The sequence below is a fragment of the Nanorana parkeri genome, unplaced genomic scaffold (assembly GCF_000935625.1).
Source record: "Nanorana parkeri isolate BGI_ZX_2015 unplaced genomic scaffold, ASM93562v1 scaffold278, whole genome shotgun sequence".
Taxonomy (NCBI): domain Eukaryota; kingdom Metazoa; phylum Chordata; class Amphibia; order Anura; family Dicroglossidae; genus Nanorana; species Nanorana parkeri.
The window spans coordinates 464,281-488,800 of record NW_017306546.1 but is presented as its reverse complement, the minus strand read 5'-3'; the positions used below and the strand labels follow the sequence as shown (position 1 = coordinate 488,800).

Here is a 24,520-nt window from a genome sequence, read left to right as displayed (position 1 = left end):
CCAAACATACACTTTACTACCTTTTTTTTAATGGGAACAGAAAGTGTAGGTATTCCCCAAAGCAAGCAAACTTATTTCAGGTGCCATCCATTTTCTAGATTTCATCATTCCCTATGCTCAGGGGTGACCATTCATGCTCAGCATAAAGGTAGGTCCCATTCATGCTTTCAGATGGTTTAAGAAAACCAAACATACACTTTACTACCTTTTTTTTAATGGGAACAGAAAGTGTAGGTATTCCCCAAAGCAAGCAAACTTATTTCAGGTGCCATCCATTTTCTAGATTTCATCATTCCCTATGCTCAGGGGTGACCATTCATGCTCAGCATAAAGGTAGGTCCCATTCATGCTTTCAGATGGTTTAAGAAAACCAAACATACACTTTACTACCTTTTTTTTAATGGGAACAGAATACGCTCTGGCCGCTGTCCTGCCCAGCTGACATCACTGGTTGCCAGGAGATGGGCCGGACGACAACCAGAGCGTCCCAGGTTGCCAAGAGCTGGGTGGGGAGATGTCTATGGCCCTTACACATCTGCCGCCTCCCCTATGACCCAAGGCTAGCTCATTATATGGATGGCCCTGCCTCTGCCCCCCTACAAGATAACAAGATAACATGATGTACAAGATAACACTTTGACATTTTGATTTTAACATTCAATTTTGGAATGACTGGTGTACAATTTTAAATAACATTTGTCAAGTGTCTGATGGTATTATAAAAAGGTTCCGACGAGATTTCTCATATGAACATTTGCTCGAAAATCTATCAGAGTATGACCAGCTTTAGTCTGGTTTAGCTTGCACTGTGATTCCAACACCACAAGTGGAGTAGGAAGGATGGATGAAAGGACGGTGATGGGAGGGTGAAAGATTAAACCTTCTTAGGAGCACTTTAGTCTTGAGAACAAAGCGGTTGAAAAGGGAGGTACGCAAAACTGTAAATAAGCAACTTATGCTAAAAATCTAGAGAATGGCTACACACGTATGTTGTGGTAACGTCTGATCTGCAGTTTGTGCGCGGTGTTGGTGTGTGTTGCAATAAAATTATGCAGGCATACACATTTAAATGCAATGCAGCGTATTACAACACACAGCAATGCGTTGCAAGGCTTTGCCATGTGCTGCCACGCAGTGAAATTAAATGTTATATTTAAAAGGAAAAAAAAAAGAAAAACCTCAAGTACTGCTGTGTTCTAATGACGTAGCGCATATTCTTAAAACCTTTTTTTTATTTTTTACAATACCGTCAGGGGGCTTTGGGGTAATATCAGCGGTCTAAACAAACAGACCACTCTAGTGTTTGCTCATAAACTGGGGAGATAGTGAACATTTACTATCTCCCCAGTTATGAAAAGACAGGAAGCCTCTGTACTGAGCACCTCCTGTCCATTCATAAAAGGAGATAATACATGTTTACTATGTTCCCAGTCATGAATGAACAGGAAGTGATGTGTAGCACTTCCTGTTCATTCATATCTGGGGACATAGTTTACTATCTCCTCAGTTTATGAACAAACACTGGAGTGATCAGTACTGACTGTTCTTTACAAAGAACAGTCAGGGGGACGGACCCTTGTGTTATAAGCTTATGGTCGCAGAAGAGACAATGATCTTATAGCAGAAAGGTGAATGCATACTGAGCTTGCCAGCTGGGAACCTTTTTGTTACACCATATGCCTTATGTCAGTGGCAGAAAGGGTTAAACATAGACATCGTATGCAAATCAAACAGCCACTGTTTAAGCCCATTGTATGGATTTTCCAGAAGGTAGCTGCCATATTTCCCCAAGACATACCTCATCGTAGCCGAATAACCAAAGTCTTGGCGTTTGATAATACTTGTCATATGTGATGTAAAGGTCATAAGTTCTAGTCTGTAAGATTGCATCATCACCCCCAACATCAGCTTTTGGTTTGCATGCTTCTGCAATTTTTGCGGTGTCCACAGTTGCCTTGTTGAGAAGTAAAAAAAGAAGAAGAAGAAGAAGAAGAAGTCAAGTCCTCCTTTGCAATGAAGATAAAACAAACGCATTCATTTTCGAAAAAATCCTTGATTAATAACCCCCAATTCCAAAGCAATCATTTTCACTTCATTTCTCTCTATAGTCCCATAGCAACATTTAAACTAGAACTCAAGCCAATCTAATGAGAATAGGGAAGGATTAGAGTCTCTGTCAGGTGATTCTAATCCTTCCCTTGACCATGGTGAATGGAAAAAGAACCTTGGCACTCCAGCTGTGCCAAAACTACAAATCCCAACATGCGTCTGCCTCTGGGAGTTATTTCTGTGGCGATCAGAGCCTTGCAATGCCTCATGGGACTTGTAGTTCCAAAACAGCTGGAGTGCCAAGGTTCGCCACCACTGATCTAGACCTTCCTATGCCTCCGTATTTCATTATAATTTGTATAGAGTTCCCCTTTACCTTGTCTGTTGGTTCATTAATGCTGCTACTTAGTTACCCTTGAGGATCCCAATCATGAGATCTGTTACCAGGCAAACATGTGAAGCCCTAGTTTTCTGGTTATACAACATGCTTGTCAGTAATGTTGCCCAGTAAGAGAGGGAGGCCTTGGAACCCAAGACAAAGTCTGCCACTTCTACAACTGTTCTGCGTTAATAAAATTCTAGTAAAGCACAGAACTTTTTGGGCCCCCAGGAAGTATTTGCCATAATGCGTTAGCATGCACAGCATGTTAGCACATTATGGGTGACTTAACTTTCAGGTGATCCCCTCCATGTCAGCACTCTCCACCGCTGCCTTCCTACTGGTTAGGCGTCTTCAGACAGTTAATTGGCTGGGCCAAGATGATGCAAAGCCCATGCATGCGCTCGGAAGTTACTTCATTTCAGCACAGGACTTTGCCAAGCTTGTGTACTGATCTGCGCATGCGTGGGTCATTGCACACAAACACTGACAGACAAGGAGCAGCAATTATGACAGAAGAGATATACAGAGCCTCTTCGGTCATAAAACCTTACCTGTCAGCATTTTCGGATTTTAAGCTTTACCTACGCATTAAGAGTATTGTCATGGAGAATATGTTTACTCAGACAAATTTTACTTATGTGTATTTATCATGGATCCTTAGTGTCACCTGCTCAGTGCAAAATAAACATAAAACTACAGCATGTCATAAAATGGCTTTCACTAAAATGCCACATAAAAACGTACCGCTTACTATATATAAGTATTTGTTTACAAAATGTCTTTAAAAAAATATAAAAATTTAAGGCTTACATCATCATTTTCCAGCAATCCGCTGTCTTCATACTCTGGAAAAAGAAAGTAAGTCATAAATTTGGTATACAAATGTCCAGGGTGTCCGTCCGTTGGTCAACCTATACAATTTTATAATCTTTAAAATCCGTTTCATACATTTATCTAAAGCTGTGCATTTCTATCAGACAAAAAAAAAATACAATGCGATGTTTATCATTCTAGTTATATGATAGGTTAAAGAATTGGTGTTCTAAAAAGAAACTGAAGTGGGGAAGCCAAAAAGGGAGGCAGAAGGCAAAGAACCAGTCACAAGCAGTGCCTGTGTGTCTTTTCACCGTGAACGAATTACCATACCTTGTTTTCCACTATATTTCTCTCACAGTAACAAATAAGTCCAAGAGCGATCAGGGGGAGTGGGGTTCTCCAGAGAATGGAGTCTAAAAGGTGCCCATACACTGCACGATTCTCACAGGAAAATCATGAGATCGTACGAGAATCGTGCAGTGTGAATGAAGACGTGCGACCGTTTCTACTGTACGGTCGCACGTCTTTTGTCTAAGGAGCATGCTAGAAAACCAGCCGAAAATCTTACGATTTTCTGCTGGTTTGAACGATGCTCGGGAGACAAATGCCGAACGGGCCGGTGTGCGCACACTGCCCGTTCAGCATTGCAGTCATCGGAAGCCCACCCCTCAGGGGGGCGGGCTTGCGATGATCGCAAGTATGATCTGCGTGGCCAAGATGGGCAGATCGTACGTTTTTTAAATTACTTTACAACCATCGCAAGACTAAGGTCTTGCAATGGTTGTACAGTGTATGGCCACCTTAAGGGCCAGCCAGTAATCTGCTAGGGATCCCATCATGGACATTTGGGCTTTGCTGTGTGCTTACCCGGGTTCACCCTGCTCGAGGTGTGGAGACTACCTATATACACAGGACAAGGAGAAAGCGGAAGTTTTCAGGCAGCACTATTGAAGATGGCAACAGAGAATACAGAGGTCCAGAAGACAGTCCAAAAGGCCAGGGCAGGCGGCAAACAAGCAAAACCAGGAGGAGAAGGTACACAAAAGATCAGTCTAAGGAAAAAGCAGGTCAGTAATGAAAGCACAGGCAGGGGCTCATAGGTAAATGGAACGCTGCTCAGGCAATAAAAGCTGCTCTGAGCAGGAGTTAAATATTGAGAGAGATTAGGAGGCTGGGTAGAAAGTGGTCTAGATGCAACATATATTAATCATAAAGTGAGGCAAGCAATGCCCATAGCTGCCAGCTCTGTGCCACAAGGAAGGTAGAACAGAGAACATGCTTGTAGAACCACAGGTACCAGCAGAAGCACAGCAACGAGGAAAGAGCAACCCACAAGCCTGTGAAACCACATAAAACAGATCATGTGTGACAAGCTCTGTGTGGAGGCAGGACTTTGCATACTCATATTATAGCCTCCATAAAGAACAACAGTGAGCAGAAAAGTAGTGACAACAAATCTCACTCCTGATCTTACGAGGTAGCTAGGAATAAGAAAGAGCAGAACCTTTATGTGTCATTAAATGATCCTGTGAAAAAGACATCCAAGTCCAAACAAATGTTCACAACCATTGCTTTTGTTTTAAATCTGCCAATAATTTTAAATTACCCTTTTTATTCCTGTACCTTTTCCTCCTGTGAGCTCCTCACTTCACCTGTATTACAACAATTTCTGGCAAAAGTGTGCGAGCAGCCCACATACGGCAAATTGCGGTCACATGCACTGCTTTATTTAAACTACAAATGCCTCAGTGTATTAATTAATTCATGCTGGTACCTCCCTGGTATAATTGTAGTCCATGTCAGGAGTGCGCAGGAGGGTGGCCCACACAGTGGACCATGTAGAGTAAATGTAGCCACCCTCAGAAAGGAAGTTGCACCTAAGGAGATTTTAAAAGGATGGCTGTCTGACGTCGATATTACAAGCGCCACAGCTGAAGAGCTATGAAGGTACTGACCATGATTTTTTTACTTTGGGTTTAGTAACACTTTAATCTCACCCTGCAGATATACAGCAATGAGGCTGTAGGTACAGGGTTGCCTAGGCACCCTTACATACCAGGAAGTGCGCCTCATTTTTTCAGGAGGAATTCCAGTGGTATAACAAAAGTCCTTTAGAGAAGAAACCAGGTAGCCCGTCTTACAAATTCACATTCAGTATATGAACTTTGTGACAGATGGGAAACTAAATTAAGTCAGTATAGCGAGCATGCAACTCCATGTCAAAGGGAAATCTCAATGACAAAAGGCAGACTGATCAGATTTACAGATCATAATTGATTATTATAGACAAACCGGTATATATTTTTGGTAAAGCTGCATAACCAACACATTTCAGGACAGTTAGAGTGTCAGCATCATCAAAGCTGTTTTATTGGAACATTAATTCCCGAGGCAAGTAAAAGTACTCAAAAATAGTCTTTAGTGTTATCTGTTACCTATACAAAAAGACTTTCTTATTCTAAAGGTTTGGAACATGAAAATGTCTGTTTGTTAGCAGTAGTAAAAAGCAAATCCTTTCTGAAACCTGTTACATTTACAAACAGACTTTCTGATTATAAAGATGGACTTTGAATACTAAAGATCCAATATGAACAATATATTTGTGATCAAGATTGCTTTTCTTGCCTTTCGTCACTTAAGCTGGCTATACATGCTTCGAGTCTTGAAATCAAAATCCATCAATTCCCCAATTCACACTAAACAGCATGGATGGAGAAATCCCTGCTGCCGGCTACTGTATTTAGCAGCCTCTTCTCCAGCAGCTGCTGAACCCCCGAATAGCGTGTGCATCTGATTGGCTGTAGGGGCTGTTGATCCGAGAATTTTCGGACTGGCACCTTTGACAAAAGTCGACTGAAAAAAAAAAAAATCAACTTTTGTTGAGCAGGGAGTGCCAAAACAAGCACTTCCGGTTAAAATTTCTGGCAGTAGATAGCCAGTTTACGGTTCACCTCTCTGACATGGAATTGAGCACTTGCTATATTGGGGTCCATTAGATTAAAAAAGGTGCAGCTAATGCACAATATTTCACTAGCGAGTGATGCATTGCGTGATATCAGAATTATGGTTCTTATTCCCAAGAAAACATAATAAGGGGTAGGTATGGAGAACCTTCATGATTCCATTTTTCCTCTCTAACTGAAGAAAAGAAAAAGGAGTAGAAAAACAGGTATACACTCAGTATATGAATGGGGGGTGATTATAGAAAGAGAATATTGTTTCCCTCGATATCTTTTTTCCACTATTTTATGCTCGCTCTATGCTGACACATGTATTCTGTACAAACAGCAAAAAAGCAAAATATTTAAATAGGGTTATTTAACCATCATAAAACTGCCTCACAGGCAACAAATCCTTCCTTTTAATTTATTGATACCAATGGTGGGCATGAAAACACAATTTCCGACACCTGCCATGCATTTCAAATTAGTAGTGCAGAGTTACAACACTTGCCCTATCAGGCTCTGTGTGGGTAGACACCAATCTAGAGAGCCATTACACTGTATGTAAGTGCATTCCTCTTCTGTAAGAGCACAGTAAGGAATCACTCTAAACATACCTCCATGACAGTCTACTATCTCTAAGGCTCAATACTCTAGAATGCTAATTACTCAACTTGTTTAGACACTGCCTGACCACGTTCCTCTTTATAAATGAAAAGTTGAAAAATGCACATGTCACAACCCCCCGTGAAGGGTCAGTGTGTTCCCAAATGTGTACTTCAGTGTGGGGCGAAAGCCAGAAGGTTAACTCAGCTATTAACGTATTTATCGGAGTAGATAAAAACCTGCTACTACAATCCCAATAAAAAGTAAACTAGTTCATGCTCGTCTTTCTGTAATTTTGTATTGTATTGTATTGTATTGGTTTCTCAGTGTTTGCTGACGATACCAAAATTGGGAGGGTAATAGAAACAGACCAAGATAGTGTAACATTGCAGGAGGACCCGGATAAAATAGGGGAGTGGGCAACTATGTGGCAGATGAGGTTTAATGTCGATAAATGCAAAGTTATGCACTTTGGGAGGAATAATAGGCAAATGGGTTATACAATTATGGGTATGCCGCTAGGGAAGTGGGAAATGGAGAAAGATTTGGGGGTCATTGTAGACCACAAACTGAATAATAAATTATAGTGCCAGGTTGCTGTAAGCAAAGCTAGTAGAATCTTGCATCAAGAAGGGAATATTTTGCAGGGATAGGTCTATAATTATGCCACGTTACACATCAATGGTTCAGCCCCACCTGGAGTATGCGGTGCAGTTTTGGGCACCGGTCCACAGAAAGGATGTCCTTGAACTGGAGAAAGTCCAGCGGAGGGCGACCAAACTCATAAAGGGGATGGCGGACCAGAGCTATGAGACACGGCTACTAAATTTAAACATGTTTACGTTGGAAGTAAGGAGATTAAGGGGGGACATGATTTTCATGTACAAAATGTCCCATAGTCATAGCAACAAACTCTTTGAGATTATTTCAGTAACAAAGACTAGAGAACAAATTCGAACACAAGGGGCGAAGGGGGTTCTTCTCAGTTCGTGCGGTTAGGGTCTGGAACTCACTGCCTCAAGCGGTAATTTCCGCAATTAATCTGGAATCATTCAAGAAGCTTTTGGACGACTTCCTGAGAGACCGAAATGCACAAGGGTACAGGTACTCTTAAGAATGAGAACACTCATGGACCTATACACACACACACACACACACACACACACACACACACAAACAGGTTGGACTTGATGGACTTATGTCTTTATTCAACCTCAAATAATATGTAACTATGTATTCAATTTAGAGATTTGTATATTAGACATCAGAGGAAGACTATATAAGATACTACATTGATTCTGCCATACCACTGAACAGCTGCTTGAGATCAGATATCAGGCACACAGGGGGTGCATGGCTTTAACATTGGTTGGCTGACTCAGAATTAGGTCAGTCATTTAGTAAAGTTTGCTATAAGAAGGTTTATCCCGCAGCTGTCTAAGTAACTAATGTACTAACTATGTGTGAAATATTTCCGTTTCTTTAAACATTCACCTTCCATGTCTGCTGCTTCCCCTTCGTCATCATCGTCATCATCATTGCAGGTTGGGTTACCAATTGCTTTCCCAGAATCCTTGGGGATAAAAATACAATATGCACAATTAGGATAAAATAAAAAACAGGACAGACAAATGCACTGCATTTGTAAATAATCACTACACTGCATGTTTTGTGGGCTTTGTATGAGAAACATATAAATAGGATTGAAGTGACACTAAACTAAGGAATTAAATCCCAAAAATGCTTTCAGGTACCCTATTAACAAAAATGTATCTTATTTGTGTATCACTCAGCTGTAGATCCTCAAATCACCTCTGAATTGGTGCGGACACTGCCCTTCCTTCTGGAGGGTGTCTACTTTTCTTCCCCATGGTCCCTGTGTTCTGTATAGTAGTCATCAATCCAAGCTCGCTTCTGTAATGGACTACAGTCTCGCATTTAGTTTTCTAATTTGTATTGAGATTGTAGTCCATCCCGGGAGTGAGCTTGGAGCAGTGGCTACTTTACAACACACACAGGGACCATGGGGAACAAAAGTAGCCACCCTCCAGATGGAAGGACAGTGTCAGCCCCAGTTCAGAGATGATTCAAGGATACACAAATAAGGTAACTCCTGAGTTTAGTGTCACTTTAATAGAAAAACACACACCAAAAACAATCAAAGGGAGTCTGTAAAACTCTGCACAAAAGAACCCAAGGGTGTTTAAATAATTAAATAATAGATGTGGCAGCAGAAAGCTTTAACACAAGTTAAAATGTAAACTTTTTTTTTTTTAGTTACGCATGGTGTGGGAAAGGGTTAGTCTTTAGGGAGATTCACCCAAATTAGGGAGATTCACCAAAACAGAAAGTGAGGGGGAATCCAAAGTGTCTCTAGAACAAGAGGTAAATGGAAATCTTCCAAAGGGACCAATTGTTCTGGGGACAACTGTCTGAAAAGGGTATTCCCTTAACTCAGGGATTTCCTCTAACTTCTCCTTGGGTCTCCGGGACAGGAAGTAAACAGATATCTCCTCAATCGCACACAAACAGCAAACAATAAACTGGCAGAGGTTGTAACTCTTCCTAAAACAAAACAAAAAAATTGACTGTACAAATACTTTAAAAAGGTTACAGTTAGCTGCAATTAATGGTATATTTAAAGGTTGTTTTTTTTTTGTACTCATCACAAGCTTCACACAAACCTGGGACTCAAGGGTTATTTCTTTTACTGCCTCTGTTAGGTTGCCCACACCTAAAAAATAAATAGGGGGAAAATCAATTCAGCTTTTAATGATTTATTACATTACTTAAAAAATAATAGGCAAAAAAATGAATTAAAAATATAAGCGTAAAAAACTTGGCCATTAGAATCTAAAGGAGATCGGCACTCCGTAATAACAATGTTGAAGGGCATAGTTACACACTGAATATTCTGGGCTGGTATGGCCAACATATTTGACCACTGCCTAGTGGAAATCCATTCTGTGCCAAGCTGAAAGCAAACAAAATTAGGAGGTCTGTTGATAACACCTATACTACTTTAGGTAAATGTTTTCATAAGTTCTAAAACCTTTCTTTATATATGCAATCCTTGTAGTACAAATATACATTTAATACATAACAAATGATTCCCAAAGCACTATGGGTTAGCTAATAGAGCAGGGCAGCTTGCTTCAAATTGTGTTTAAACCCTCACACTGAGTCTGCCGATAAGGGATGGGTCACTCTTGTGATGATTCAATCCAGTATAAAACCACAATACATTCCCCTTAAGAACTACATCACATTTAGGGAAAATATACATTAGCTAGATGAAACAATATATAGAATCACATCAACACTTAACAGTCCACAAGGTAACTTTAGTGGATAGAGTTTGAAGAGTTGTATCAAACCTCTGACTGGGTACTTGGTCAAAATTGAGAATCCAAATTAAGAACTCTCATAACCCAGAAACAATTCGTATTGATTATATTTGCAAATATATGGTAAAGTCATACACCAGCTATAAAACTATTCTAAATAGCCTCTTCAGTGCTCCCCTCCGATTCTGGTTTCAGTTTGCTATGAAGAACTTATTTCCCTGACTTTGAAGCCAAGACCAATGATGGCACCTCAGTGGCCAATAAAGGAACTTACACACGACAGGGTGGTGGCAGTTGCTTAGCTTTTGAAAGAGAAACTCTGGCCCAAAGTCTGGGATATGTAGCCCTTGGGGCCATGTCATACAAGAGACCCTGTTGTTGGCGTCAAATCCCCAGGAAAAGGTTCGCCAAAACACTGCTTACCTGCTTATCCGGAGTCATTCCCTTGCATGATGTTGCTCCCTTCCTTCTTGCTAGCAAGGGGATTTAGTAGTGCCAGCAAATTAATAAGGGTAAGTGGGAGGCTCTGTTGGGATATTCTGCTGCTCACTTGTGCCATACCTCTTAGTAAGAATATCAAAGTAAGAACAGAATGTACTTCAGAAAAAAAAGTAACTCACTTTATAGCGCTTTCTGTTAAGGTGCCCATACACTGTACGATTATGGCGGGAAATCCCTTGATCGTATGATAATCGGAAAGTGTATGGAAGGTGTGCGATCGTTTCTACTGTACGATCGCACGTCTTCCGTTGAACAAGCAGGCTGGAAAACCCGCCGAGAATTGTTCAATTCTCGGCGGGCTAGTGGCGTGCTTGGTCGACAACTGCCGAACGGGCCTGTGTACGCATGCGCACACTGCCCGTTCAGCATTGCAGTCATCGGAAGCCCGCCGTACGATCTGCCTGTCCACGATTGGCAGATCGTACGTTTTTTAAATTACTTTACAATCCTTGCAAGACAAAAGTCTTGCGAGGGTTGTAAAGTGTATGGCCACCTTTAGGAAGAACTTTTAAATGTTAAAAAAAGGCAACAGGTTTGATTAAAAGCAAACCTATACCTCAGGGGTAGGCAACCTCAGCACTCCAGCTGTTGAGGAACAAGTCCCATGAAGCTTTGGAAGACTCGGACAGCCACAAGCATGACTGGGATTTGCCTACCCTGATATACCTAAATAAAAGTCTGTATGAACAAAATAGTTCATGTTAAAGTAAATCTGACAGCTGCTTATAAACTTGCCTTCCTTTCTCCTTCCCGCAGGAGTGAGAACAAGCCCTCTAATAATCTCAAAGCCAGAACTGCACTAAGGCATCTGGATTATGATTTAAAGCACTTCTTGGACTAAGGCATCTGGATTACGATTTAAAGCATTTCTTGCTTTAAACATACCTACTGGTTTTCCTCTATTGGAGAAAGAATATATGCATTACATGGATATATGTAAAACATTACATTTACAGGGAAAACACTAAAAACACTAAAAGGCAAAACATACCTGAATGATGAAATGTGTCAACCCAGCCACCATCTCCATCATCCTCTTCTATAATGGCCTCTTGCTCATCTGAATATTCCATCTGCTTACACCTTTTGTAACATGGGACTAAATACATAATAAATACATTATTGAACACTATAACTGTTGAAAATCATAACATTAAATCAATGCAAACTGCAGCTCTTTGACATTTAAATCAATCGGAAAACACATTGATAACATACGTAGGGAACAACTGTCTAACAAGAAATGTGTTCTGATGGAACAATTACTCAGTCCAATATGTGTTACTTAGCAGTATGCTCATCTAAGGGAGGCCATGGTGTTTTTCTTGTTCTCGGTGCATCTGCATATAAACTACTCTGCAGACATATGGGTCTAAATACAGCAATGTTTACACTGGCTTAAGCTTGTGATCACAGCTCACAAAGCACGTAGAAAGAAGATGCAGAGATAAGGGGATTTATGTGCAAATTGCTTGGTGGACATATTGAGCTAAATTGTTTGAATATACAGCATACCTAAACCAAAAGCTTTGTTTTTAAATTTGAAACAGTACAGAACGGTTAAACTCTGTGCTCTCCATATGTCCCATTAGTGGGATTTCCATTCATGCATTTCCTGTCTTGGACAGAGTAGGACGTGGGAAGATTTTCTACAAAGTGAGGAGAAAACTGCCCAGATTTTTATACGAACAGTCATATGAAAAATCTCATCAGAACATTCGATAATGCCATCAGCGACTTGATGAATATCCTTATTGAATGGAGTTTCCTCTAGGGAAACCACATTCACTGTTAGAGCATTCCGATCAGGTCCGCCTGTCAGTTTTTCAGGTGGATCTGATCGGAAGCCCGATGTTAGTCTATGGGCAGCTGGATCTAAACAGAAGGGTGTCAGTTTACATCCGGTTAGCCACCCACCCCAATCGTGCCGGATTGGGGTAATCTGATGTAAGCGGACACGAGTCAGTTTACATCGGATTCCCCATAGACCAACATGGGTCCGAGAATTTCAGTTTTTTTTCTCCATCACAAGATAGAGGGGAAAAAAAATGAACAGACAGGGATGTCACAATGGTGACATCCGTTCCGATCAGCAGGGGATCTGTGCACATATCCCTTCCTGATTGACCGTGTGAAAGGGGCCTTAGTATTTAATTCTAGAACATTCTGGAATCTATTTTGTTTGACACTACAGAGGAAAGTGATGATCATTTTGACCCCATTTATTGTTGGAAAATTGAATGCATGCTCTGAAATACATTTTTCAAATAATATTCTACTGGTGTGGCTGTGGCCAGCTTTAGACAGGTCTCAATGGAACAAGTGTCATCATTGGAAGATTTCCCCTCCTGTTCTGGTGACAGATCAAAATTTTGGAACATCCCTCACTAGATATAGTTAGTTATTATCCCTAAAGGTAACCCAGGCATTGATAAAAATGACTGACAAGGGTTCTAACACCTCACCACTTCCTTAATTTTTGTTTTCTTAATCTTGAGGAGAGGTGTACACATTAAGAACAGTTATACTTTGATATATGTCTCCTAAACCACGCCAGCATATTTATCCTAGTTGAGCAGTGTTTGACTACATGAACTCTGCCGTTTCTGGAAGAAATAAGACAGCCAACAATGTTCAAGCCATTTAGATGTTCACAAAGGATCGATAATTCGCTCAGCGGTTAAAAGAGAAATAAACCAATTCTTACTTCGGACTATACTTTTGGGTCACAGGAGTACATTTACTGATGTAGTTCTGAGATGCAAAATCAGTCGATAGGGGGCTACTGCCCACTATTGGCTGATGGCACAGAGCCGCACCATGGTCAAGCCAAGGCTTGAGGAACAGGGAGTTGAGGGGGGAATCCCTGTGGGGGCCAGTGACTGACAGTCATAACCATCCACTGGGAGCTGAGACCAAGAACTGGCTGATCAGTGGTCATGCGATAGGTCAGCTCTCATTTTAAGAGCTGGCATGGGACAGCCAAGCGTCCCATGCCAGCTCCAAGCATCAATAAGATCCCATTCACACTGAGCTACACCCAAAAAAGTGCTTTTTTCAGCACGATTTTGAGCTGAGCAACATTGAGCTAGATTGAGCTACAGTGCACATTTGGTAATCTTCAGGGCATGGTTGTTATCCTTGCCCGGGGGCAGTAACCTACTCTCAGGTGAAACTGTCATCATGCACCGGAACAGGAATGGAGCCCCAAGATAACAGTAAAACCAGACAGATCTCAATTTTAACCATTTGTAGGTAGGAGCAGGAATCATGATTTTACACATTCTTACCATTTTTCGTCACCAGAAACTGTTTGTCGTTAGGCAGATAAGGTTTCACTTTTGAGTCTTCACCTGCTGCCCTAAACAAGGTTTAAACACAAAACACAATCATGTTATAAAAGGGACAGGTTTTTATTTTTTTAGGCCGAATACAGACATAAAATGAAAAAAAAAAAATAAAAAAATGCATAGGCATCTGCAAGCACAGTTTTAATCTGCTACCTGCCACATGTTCTAGGTCTGGCCTAATTATATATATATATATATATATATATATGTTCCAGAGCCCAATCTTATTGAGGTCCCCTTGGCATGTCACGGGCCTCCCTGTGGCCCTCAGCAAAGAAGGATGAACCGTCATGTCTCAGAGATGCTGAACTTTGTTTGACTTCCTCTGGAAATTTTCCTACAGACACAGATGAACCACATGACATTTAGTATGGCTGTCAGGATTCTGTCTTTACATTTACTCTGCCCTTCATAAAAATTACCAATATACCAGTAGTTTGTAAGAATGTGCTTATAAACAAGACTTGTGTCTCCATAAACAAATACATGACTTCTTTGGCACATGCATAGCTGATTCACACAGATTTATACAAATTACAGAAAAGTGATTGATAAATTATTTAGTTTCTGCTCTCATTAATTGCATCTGTTATCAGTCAAGGCACAGTTCACATTAATTTTTCAACACACAAGCTGCCAGCACAGCAATCATAACACTGCACAAAGAAATAATTAAGTAATAAGTATGTGGAAAACTAGGGGGAGCCACTCAGAGGAGCCAGTAGGCACATTTGGCAGTCTTCTGAAGGACCCGGGTAGCCTAAAATCCAAGGCACTTTAAGCTAATACTAACTTTGGCATTGGTCAAGGAGGCTGCTTTTAGCTGGAAAAAAAACAACAACAAAATAGAAAAAACCCTACCCTTGCTATGGGGCACTCCACTGCACTTACTTCCTCTTTCAATGCTCCAGGTTGTGGATAGTCCCTCACTTACACATCAGAAGCCCAACACCTCACAATGGCAGCTGCAGCTATTTAAGGAGAAATGAGCTGCCACCTTTAACTTGGCCAATTAAGGCCTTTAAGTTGGCCATATACCTTACAAACTACTGTACAACTTTTTTTGCCCCGACCTCCCACCCTCGTTCAATCTTCATTCAAACAGCCCACCATGCACAGACCAATGTAGTTTGCGATTATCGTTCGTCAGCACCACTAACTGGCGGATTTTTGTCAATGGAAAGACCACATTTTCGTTTGTGGATGTGCAGTTTTCATTGTGGGATTTTTGTTGTAAAAAACACCACTAATACGTTGATTTTCATCCAACTTGACAAACATTTTCTAGGCTACCTGAAAGACGAAAAATCAGCCAGTTGTACAGTAATTGCGGTTGTGCACTTGCCATCAACTGGCCGATTTTCGGAGGAAAATGCGATTGCGGCCGAAAATTGTAAGGTGCATGGGCACCTTTAGAGAGTCAGAGTGTCCCAGAAGCAAAGATGTGCAAAGGTTCACCAACCTGTGAAAAGCTGCGTCTAAAAATTGTCAAACAATTCCAGAATAATGTTCCTCAATGTAAAACCAAAAAGACTTTAAATATATCATCATCAAAAGATTCAGAGAATCTGGAGAAATCTCTGTGAGCAAGGGACAAGGCCAAAATGCAATATTGGATGCCCGTGATCTTCAAGCCCTCAGATGGCACTGCATTAAAAACAGGCATGATTCCGTTATGGACATCACTGCAGGGGCTCAGGAATACTTCCAAAAATCCCTGTCTGTGGACATAGTTCCTTGTGCCATCCAATAATGAAAGTTAAAGCTCTATCATGCAAAGACGAAGCCATATCTGAACATGATCCAGAAACACCGTCGTCTTCTCTTGGCCAAAGCTCATTTAAAATCGTCTGTTGCGAAGTGGAAAACAGTTCTGTGGTCAGGCAAATCGAAATTTGACATTCTTTTTGGTAACAATGGGCTCCAGACTAAAGAGGAAAGTGACTTTCTGGCTTATCAGCGCTCTGTTCAAAAGCCTAGATATCTGGTGGTATGGGGGTGCATTAGTGCATCTGAAAAGGCACCATCAATGCAGAAAGATATATGCAGGTTTTAGAGAAGCATACGCTCCCATCCAGACAATGTATTTTTCAGGGAATGCCCGCTACACGATGAGAGCGCCGAAGCTGTGACTGATCCTGACAACGGTTGAGATCCACCCAGCTGGGTGATTGACAGCCGGCTCTGCCTCTTTAGAGGCAGAGCCAGCTGTGCCCGCATCCATCCCTCCAGTCAGCGCTGGAGGATCGAAGAGGTGTGCGGGGAATCCCTGTAGGGAGTGGTGGCTGACAGTCACCGCTCTCTATAGGGAGAGGATCAGGAGTGAGTGGATCGGCGGTATGATTTTGCTCACTTCCCGATCAATAGAGCCGAGGTGTGGCAGTTTCAATGTCACACTTCAACTTAACTATGAGGATGAGTGTTATTCAGTCACCCCACAATTCTCCTTTAACACAAAAGCATATCAAAGTGACATTATCCGATGAGGTTATTGTACACCAAACAGTGTCAATGAGCCCCATGCATGGCCAGTGTCGCTCTATGTAGTGCAATCATACCAACTTACAGTCATTTTAAGGGCCTGTGTTGACAGGCTTTTATTTGGTTGAAGCAGGTTTTGCATACCCACACAAGTCTATGGGAAAACAAAACCCGCATGAAGCAGGTGAAATGCATCAGTCAATAAATTCTGATTGATGTCAAAAAGGATGCCATAGAAGCAAACCCAAAGCCTGTCAACATGGGCCCCAAAACTGCCATGTTTGTACCCTCATGCCACACAATAGATACTCATTTACAACACATATTCAACCTCTCCTGATAAGAATGATGAGAGGAAAGAGCCATGAACTGCATAACAGGAAGTGTATATCCTGCCAAGACTGTTGGAGAAAAAAAATTAAAATGCAGAGACCTAGAATAAATCTAACAAGCAGTCTCGTGTATAAGTGCTGAGTGTTGATCTAGGAACAGATACATGAAAGACGTATCATATGACACATTGGTAATTTCAGTGCCGCAGTACAGACGTAATGTGCTATACTTCCAAGCCCAAGAAAAATGTTGGGCTGTATTTTATTAATGTGGCAGAGTCCTACTAATGGAAAGCACTTGCATCTTCCCACTCAGCACTACTCCCACCTTTTCTCCATCTTGCTTGATGCTGACAGTTGCACTTCCAGTCTGCTCATCTGGAGCAAGTGCAAGAAATGAGGAATGAGGGAAATGAGCCATGCTGGAGTTTCCTGCTCCTTCAATAAGTCTACCACTGGCAGAGTTGGAGGGCAACATTAGAGGTCCCTAGGCCAGTAAATGGATAGTGGTCTTCTTGTTTTAATCTAAAATAGGCTGCTATAATTTAAAAGGAAACTGAAGTCATGCAATTGCTTGAAACATTGTAAAAGGTTATTTGGTTGCAATGTAAAGCCCACTCATGCATAAAGGGTACTCTAAACTCTAAGCCAGGGGTCTCAAACTCATTTGACTCGGGGGCCACTTGACAATTTTTTTCTCCCATGGGGACCGGCTTGCCAAATTCCGTACATCAAAATAAAATGTAATTATATCCGGTATGGTACTACGGACCCCAATACACACACTGATCAGTTGACAGGAGTTGCATGTAAACGCCTGCACACCGCATGTAATGATATGTGATATGATAACATGCGGTTAGAAAACACTCTCCCTGGACAGGGGTAGTATTTATTTTATATGTGCAGTGGTAGCTTTTTTTTTAATGTAAAATATTAACCCCTCCCCACATAAAATGAAATAGAAATAAAATACACAGCCCCCTCTCCTGCTTACCTATTTGCAGGGAAGGGGCTGTGAGGAGCCACGATCGATCCCTGCTGCTCTAGTGGCGATTAGTGAGGTCTGCTGCAGACCTCACATACATTCTTTCGGCCGGAGTTCAGGATTGAGCTCCGGCCGAAAGGATCTCAGTGCCGGGAGGAGCAGCTCTGCGGTCTGCATCTGATCGAGATGCAGACCGTGTAGCTGCTCCCGCAAGTTAGGTATGCGGTCCGTGACCGCGTACCTGACTTGCCACCTGGCTGCGGGCCACATAGTACTGGCTCGCGGGCCGCAAGTGGCCCGCGGGTCGGTACTTTGAGACCTCTGCTCTAAGCTGTTCAGGTAGGGCTTCTATGCTTAAGGTAATGTTGGATGTTAAATCACGTTTGTCCATATCAACTTGCATGAAATAGAACAAAAGCAAAATAATTAACCACTTCATGCGGGCTCACATAAATACACGTCACCCGATTGAAGTGATTATACTAAGAACATGGCTGCTGCTGCTGTTTCTATACAATCAATCTACTGTCTGTAGTACGGTGCAGTGCTGTGTTCCCCCCCCCCCCCTTTGCCTGTGCCACCACCGGCTTCCCTGGGCTCCACTACCCCCAGTGCAGGCCCGGCAGGTCTCACCAGAAGGATCAGAGGGAGATCAGCAGGCGTCTAGCCGCTGACCTCTCCTCCGATCACTGATCTGGAAGTAATGTGTATTAGATCACTTCCGGTGTCACTGTGCACATTATCCCTCTTCTAGCTACTGTATTCAAGCAGCCTTGGGAGCATGGCTGCTTGAATCCCTGAATAATGACTGCAGCTAATTAGCTACAGTTACTGTTCAATCAACAACTTTTCGCTCAGCTCCTTCGATTTTTCATTCCAAGTTTGTTGAGCTGGGTAGTGGGAGCACCTCCCACAGATCACATTTTGGACAATTCACAAGATTAGGCAAAAATTCAAACCACGTATGGCCAGCTTTACCTGGAAGCCACAGCCTTCAGTGCACCTTTCCTTTAAATGTATTTCTAAATACTGCTGGTATATCTCCTGAAGATTATCTTTTTATCAACTTACCATGATTACCAGCACAACAAAAATGAGAATGGTGAGTGGCAACACTGAGAATAAGGCTCTACTGAATTACAGAGTGCTGTCATTCAAACATGTTCCAGGCAGTAGAGGTGTCTGGGATTAAAGTGACACTAAACTCAGGCATTCAATTTTAAAAATGCATTCAAGTTCCTTAACTATTAACAAAAATGTAACTTATTTGTGTATCACTCAGCTGTACATCCTCAAATCATCTCTGTATTGGTGCTGAAACTGTCCTTCCTTCTGGAGGGTGGCTACTTTTGTTCCCCATGGTCCCTGTGTGTGTTGTAAAGTAGCCACCACTCCAAGCTTGCTCCTGGGGTGGATTACAATTTCATGTCTAGTTTACTAATTAGTATAAAGATTTTAGTCCATCAAGGGAGCGAGCTTGGAGTTATAGATACTTTTTAACAAACACAAGGACCATGGGGAACAAAAGTAGTCACTCTCCAGAAGGAAGGGCAGTTTCAGCACCAATACAGAGATGATTTGAGGATCTACAGCTGAGTGATACACAAAAAGTATAAATTGTTGTTAATAGTTAAGGTACCTGAATGTATTTTGAAGACCAGAACAATCTGCCGTTTAGAGATGTTTACTCATAGTACACTTATAACCCTACATAGACTTGAAGCAAAGGTGAGACAGGAAGGCAAGATAGGAAGCTGCAAAGCTAAAGGCTCTAAATAGTCTCATCATTTGTATCTGTACAGAGTGGACAAAATGTGGGACCCACAATATTTCAGCAGCGCTTAACATGTATGTATTTAAATAATGCATCCTTTATTTAGTTCTGGTCTAACCTCTATGGTGAACACTGGCTGTACTGTATGCACAGTGCAGACTGCACTCACTGAGGTGTAATATACTGCATCTTCACCAAGGAGCTGTATGCATACTATCTCATGTGTAAAATCCAGCTCCACTGAAGAAGAGTTTCTTCAGCCAAAACTTTAAGTTTTTGGTACTCGCCGATACCAAGTACCGCTGCCGTGTTCCCACGATTATCAGGAAGTCGGGCGGCGGATCGTGACATGTTGCCCGGCTTCCCGATTGCCTGTGAAGCTGGTGTTCCAGCAAAAGAACACCGGCTTCACGACCAATCAGAAAGTCTGGTGGCGAGTCGAGTCAAGAGGTGCAGTCTGGCTTTCTGATTGGTCAGGAAGCCAGGCTGCCTCACAGGAAGCCAGGCGGCATGTCTTGACCCGCCTCATGGCTTCCTGATTGGCTAGGAAGCCAGCTTCACCTGTCATAACTCGCCTCCCGGCTTCCCGATTGGAAAGGAAGCTGGCTCCATGCTCTCTCGGCCCTGCCGGTCAGAGGGAAATCTCCTTCTGAACAGAAGTTCCAGTATCGGAGGTAAGTATGGAAGCACTTGGGCAAGTATGAGTACTTGCCCAGATACCCAGTATCGGCGCATCCCTAGTTATCAGCACAGCAAATGAGGTGAAACCCTCAAAGGCCTCAAACAATAAAATGGTCTGCAATAAAAGCCTAGCTAAAGGGATCAACATGCACCCAACCCACAGCTCTCAACTCTCCCTCATTTAGATGGACAGTCCCTCTGTCGTCCTCAGTTGCCCCTCTTTTTGGTCTAGTACAGATCTCTATAAAAAATCTACTATTTAACTACCAAAAGGGTTATGCTACACAAACCTTTCATCTAACCCCTATCTTGCATTTATCAATTTGAATATACCAATATACAGGAACAAGGGTTCAACTACTTATTTTTTTGCATATTAATTTGCCCTGGTCCGCATAACCAGACGGTGCAGTAGGGGTCCATTGACTACATACTTGGTGCTAAAAGGTGTCCATCTTTCTCATTTCAGAACTTTTGTAGGCAGGTTACACAACTCCCTTATAGATTCTTAGATAAATCTGCATTAAATAAACAGTACTGTCAATTAATTTTCACTGTGACCACTACATGTTCATTGGACACTTTCTTTGTTATGCATCAGGGCCCTGCTGTATTTTTTTATATTGTGTACTTTCCCTTCCTGTTTTTGGTATTGGTGGATGTATATTTCACACAGTATTTTTTCTCTTTCATATAGTAATAAAGATGAAAAGTTTTGTTTACTTTTTTGATATGTCTAAAGCAGTGTAATCTTAAGCCCTTTAGCTTTTGTTCCCATAAGCAATGACTAAGGCCCTTTGGAGGGGCTGAACCGTCTCAGCAAGTATCTGTATGCTGTTTTTATGCCGTATTAATAGTGTCTGTATTTGAAGAGGATCCATGGGATTGCCAGTTCCTTCACTTTTGCATTTGCTCTGGGTCAAGCAGAGACCTATACTGAGCACCGCAGTTCCTTGAGAACTTGGCTGAGGGAGTTGAGCAACTTTTTTCTTTAGTCATAAGTAGTAACAACCTGACAACATTTTTATCCCTTCCCCACTCTATCCAAAACTTAAAAAGGGTTTCAGGTTATGATACAGTTTAAGAAAGATCAGTTCACGGTTCACAAGGCCTAAATCTTTGGTGCCCAGTAGTAGCCTGTGAGCTGCATCATACTTCTGATGCTAGTGTATAGTTTATAGCTTTTATAAACAGTGGTGTTCTTAGCCAGAATTCTGCAACTCAACCCGGCTCTCACAGGGAAATAATTTATTTGATATTGATTAGGACAACAAAAAAAGTTATATAGATACACATTATATATATATATATATATGACACAATAAATGTGAAATAGTTATTTCTGACCAAAATTATATGGCGAGGACAGGAAAAAAAAAAAAGAATGTTCAAAAGTCAGTGTCACTTAACCTAGGGAAGAAATGAAAACTTACCACTGCCAAGTAGGACAGTGATGAACAAGATGATCACCAGCAGCCAGAAACTGTAATAAAGAACAGGGAAAATATTGCGGTTACCCACAATTCACACAGAACTTGTATTCTACAAGTCCCAATATTTATGTTTAGCAACCAAAGTCAAAATAAAGCACAGAATATGTCTTGCATTAGGAAGATGTGTAGCTCAACACCTCCACAAGTTGTAGACCAAAAGGAATGGGCTAGGTTTTTGACAGCCACCGACTGGTTTTAAACTTCATTTCAACTGTTGGAGCAAAAGCATATGATTGGCGGCTGTGGCCATATGTGGACAAATAAGGTTGCATGGCTTCCATAATATTACATGAACTAGTGGCACAGCTTCTGCAGCAGAAGATGATGTTTTAGGAGTAATATAGGAGATGAGCATTTCTTTCATCCTTGAAGAGGACTGGCCATGTATGGAGAAAATAACTTCAAATTTTGTGTGCAAACAACTGGCAGATGGAGTTTTGGGAATGTCATAAAAGGGACATTTCATGGACAGCAAATTTGTAGATGTTATATAATTATATCAGAGTTTTAATCTGTGATTATACACAGTACTTTGGGGACCGTTGTTTAACAGTAGGACTGAATATTTGAAGGAAGGACAGTGAAAAAAGGAAAATCTGCAAATTGATTTCCTATTTTACCTACTATTGTAATGGTCCAGGTTTTTAAAGGATTAGTGTTGTCTGATAAAAGATGTCCACATGGGGTCATGAGCTTTTCTTACAGATAAAACATTGGGTGATCCCACCTGTTTCCTTGAGAATAAAAGGATTTCCTGTTTGTTTCTGACCAAGCTGACCATAGAAACAGATCTCCATTAGTAGGGTCAGCTTGGTCCATTTGAATCCCGTCGTCTAATTAAATGTACAGGATTCCATACCAACACAAATGTCAAGCTAGCAGCACCACACACTGTAAGAATTGAAATTCCTGTGAATTGGCCACAATTCTTACAGTATACGGCCAGCATCTATAGATACAGGAGCAACTAATCAAAAGCCGATTAATCGATGATTGAAAAAGTTGACAACTTTTTCAATAATCGATTATAATCGATTATGTCGATTAGTTGTTGCAGCCCTAGCTGCTTTTACAAGTTTGAGTCCTGCCATGCTTTTTCTAAGAAAATGAAGCAACTTTTTTGAAATTTAAGGAAGTAAAAGCCATGAAATGGACACAGCAATTTGCAAACAGTAGAACTAGCAGATAATGGGGCTTTCAAAACACCAGATTACCAAAGACAAGGGAATTTTAGCATGTCCGGAACCCGGGCATACGACAACATATGGATAAAAAAAAACCCCCAATAAAGACGGAAGCATTGAGGAGGCCAGTTTCTACTAACATTTGGTTGGAATGTTCATTTTGTTTATTTTTTTCTGGAGAATACCTTTAAAAGAATTCAAATATCAATTTAATTTTAATTTCATCTGCTGTTGTGCCAGGAACAATTTTTTGCCAATGCCAATTTTTTTTCTAATTTTGGGTAGAGTATGAAAGGGTTGGGTTCAGGCAGGTTTTTATTGCTGTCTGGCCTCTGGTGACCATTGTAACTGGGACTGACAGTGAGGGAAAACAAGTTTAAGTTGTCATTGGGTCAGAAGTCTTCCAATTTGAACACTCAGGATTTCCCTTTGGAGAAAGGTATTCTCATTTCCTGCCATGTCTTGAGACAGAAGTGAAGGGAAATTTGCCCAATGCAAAAAAAAATGAAAAAAAGAACCACAGACAACAACATGCCAGGGATTTTGATCACCCTAGGCTGTTAAAAAAAAAAAAAACACAAGTAAAAAAGTTTGATATACTAAGTTCCACATTAAACATGGATGCGTTTGCAGAAGAAATTGCAGCCAGACTACGACACCTTTCTGGGTTTTGGTGCTGAATGCATTACTAAAACAAACCATGAACCTTGATTCGTTCATATCTTTTATTGGAATTTAAAAAATAAATACAAGATAATGGGAACAGAGATAACATGCAGGATACACTTCCAATGCATCAGTTTTCAGATGTTGATATAATTACTGTACATAAAATACAATGGATACAATAACTACATTCACTGTTAGAATTTCATCTGTTTAAGAAACATTTTACATCCTGCTACTTTTTTACAACAGTGGTGGAGAATGATCATTACTTTGACCCCATTAATCATTAGACAATAAAACAAATGTTGGAAAACATTTTTTCAAACAAAATAGTATTCCCTGCTTTAGGCTATAGTGTAGTGATTAAAGATATACAAGCATGGCATCATAATTGTTCGAGTACCGGTAGGTGTAATTGATCCACAATTGCCAGTGTGTAAGGGATTTGTCACATTTATCCAAAAGATGGCAGTAGGCTTTTCAATGAGGAAAATATAATTGAGTCTAGTCGTTACCTCACCTTTATCCAACAGAACACTTCCACGGCCACAAACTAGGTGACCAAAAATGTTAGAATTTAGTTCCCCTTAATCACCTTGCAGCAATAAAAAAAAAAAAAGAAATGTAAACGTGCTTTGTCCAGATTGAAGCGCCTATTGGAAAGCAAAGAACGTTACCATTTTCTTGCTTGTTTGCAATAGTTTTCATGACTTCTTGGATACCTTCACCCACAAACTACAACAATTAGGTCTATATGTAACATAGCCTGATGACAAACAGAAGAAGTATTAAAATATTGTCCCTGCTTACCTCTTCAGGGGTGATAACACCAGTCTCTTTAAATTTTGATTCCTATAGGAAGACAAATATAAGTAAGCAATAGGCAGCAGACATACGTGTACAAATGAACATTATTTAATATATA

The 24,520-nt window shown here is 41.1% G+C and overlaps 1 protein-coding gene across 3 annotated transcripts in view; it reads right to left on the bottom strand.

Moving 5' to 3' along the window:
- ATG3 (autophagy related 3) overlaps positions 1–24,520 on the bottom strand; it is a 37,310-nt gene that overhangs the window by 6,000 nt on the left and 6,790 nt on the right. For all 3 annotated transcript variants that reach the window (XM_018557289.1, XM_018557291.1, XM_018557290.1), the window contains 8 exons: positions 24,406–24,447; positions 21,683–21,732; positions 13,934–14,004; positions 11,635–11,742; positions 9,480–9,529; positions 8,290–8,368; positions 3,242–3,276; positions 1,799–1,954 (listed from right to left, as the gene is read on the bottom strand). In XM_018557289.1, the coding sequence (XP_018412791.1) occupies positions 1,799–1,954; positions 3,242–3,276; positions 8,290–8,368; positions 9,480–9,529; positions 11,635–11,742; positions 13,934–14,004; positions 21,683–21,732; positions 24,406–24,447 (591 nt within the window). The remainder of the gene's footprint in view (positions 1–1,798; positions 1,955–3,241; positions 3,277–8,289; positions 8,369–9,479; positions 9,530–11,634; positions 11,743–13,933; positions 14,005–21,682; positions 21,733–24,405; positions 24,448–24,520) is intronic.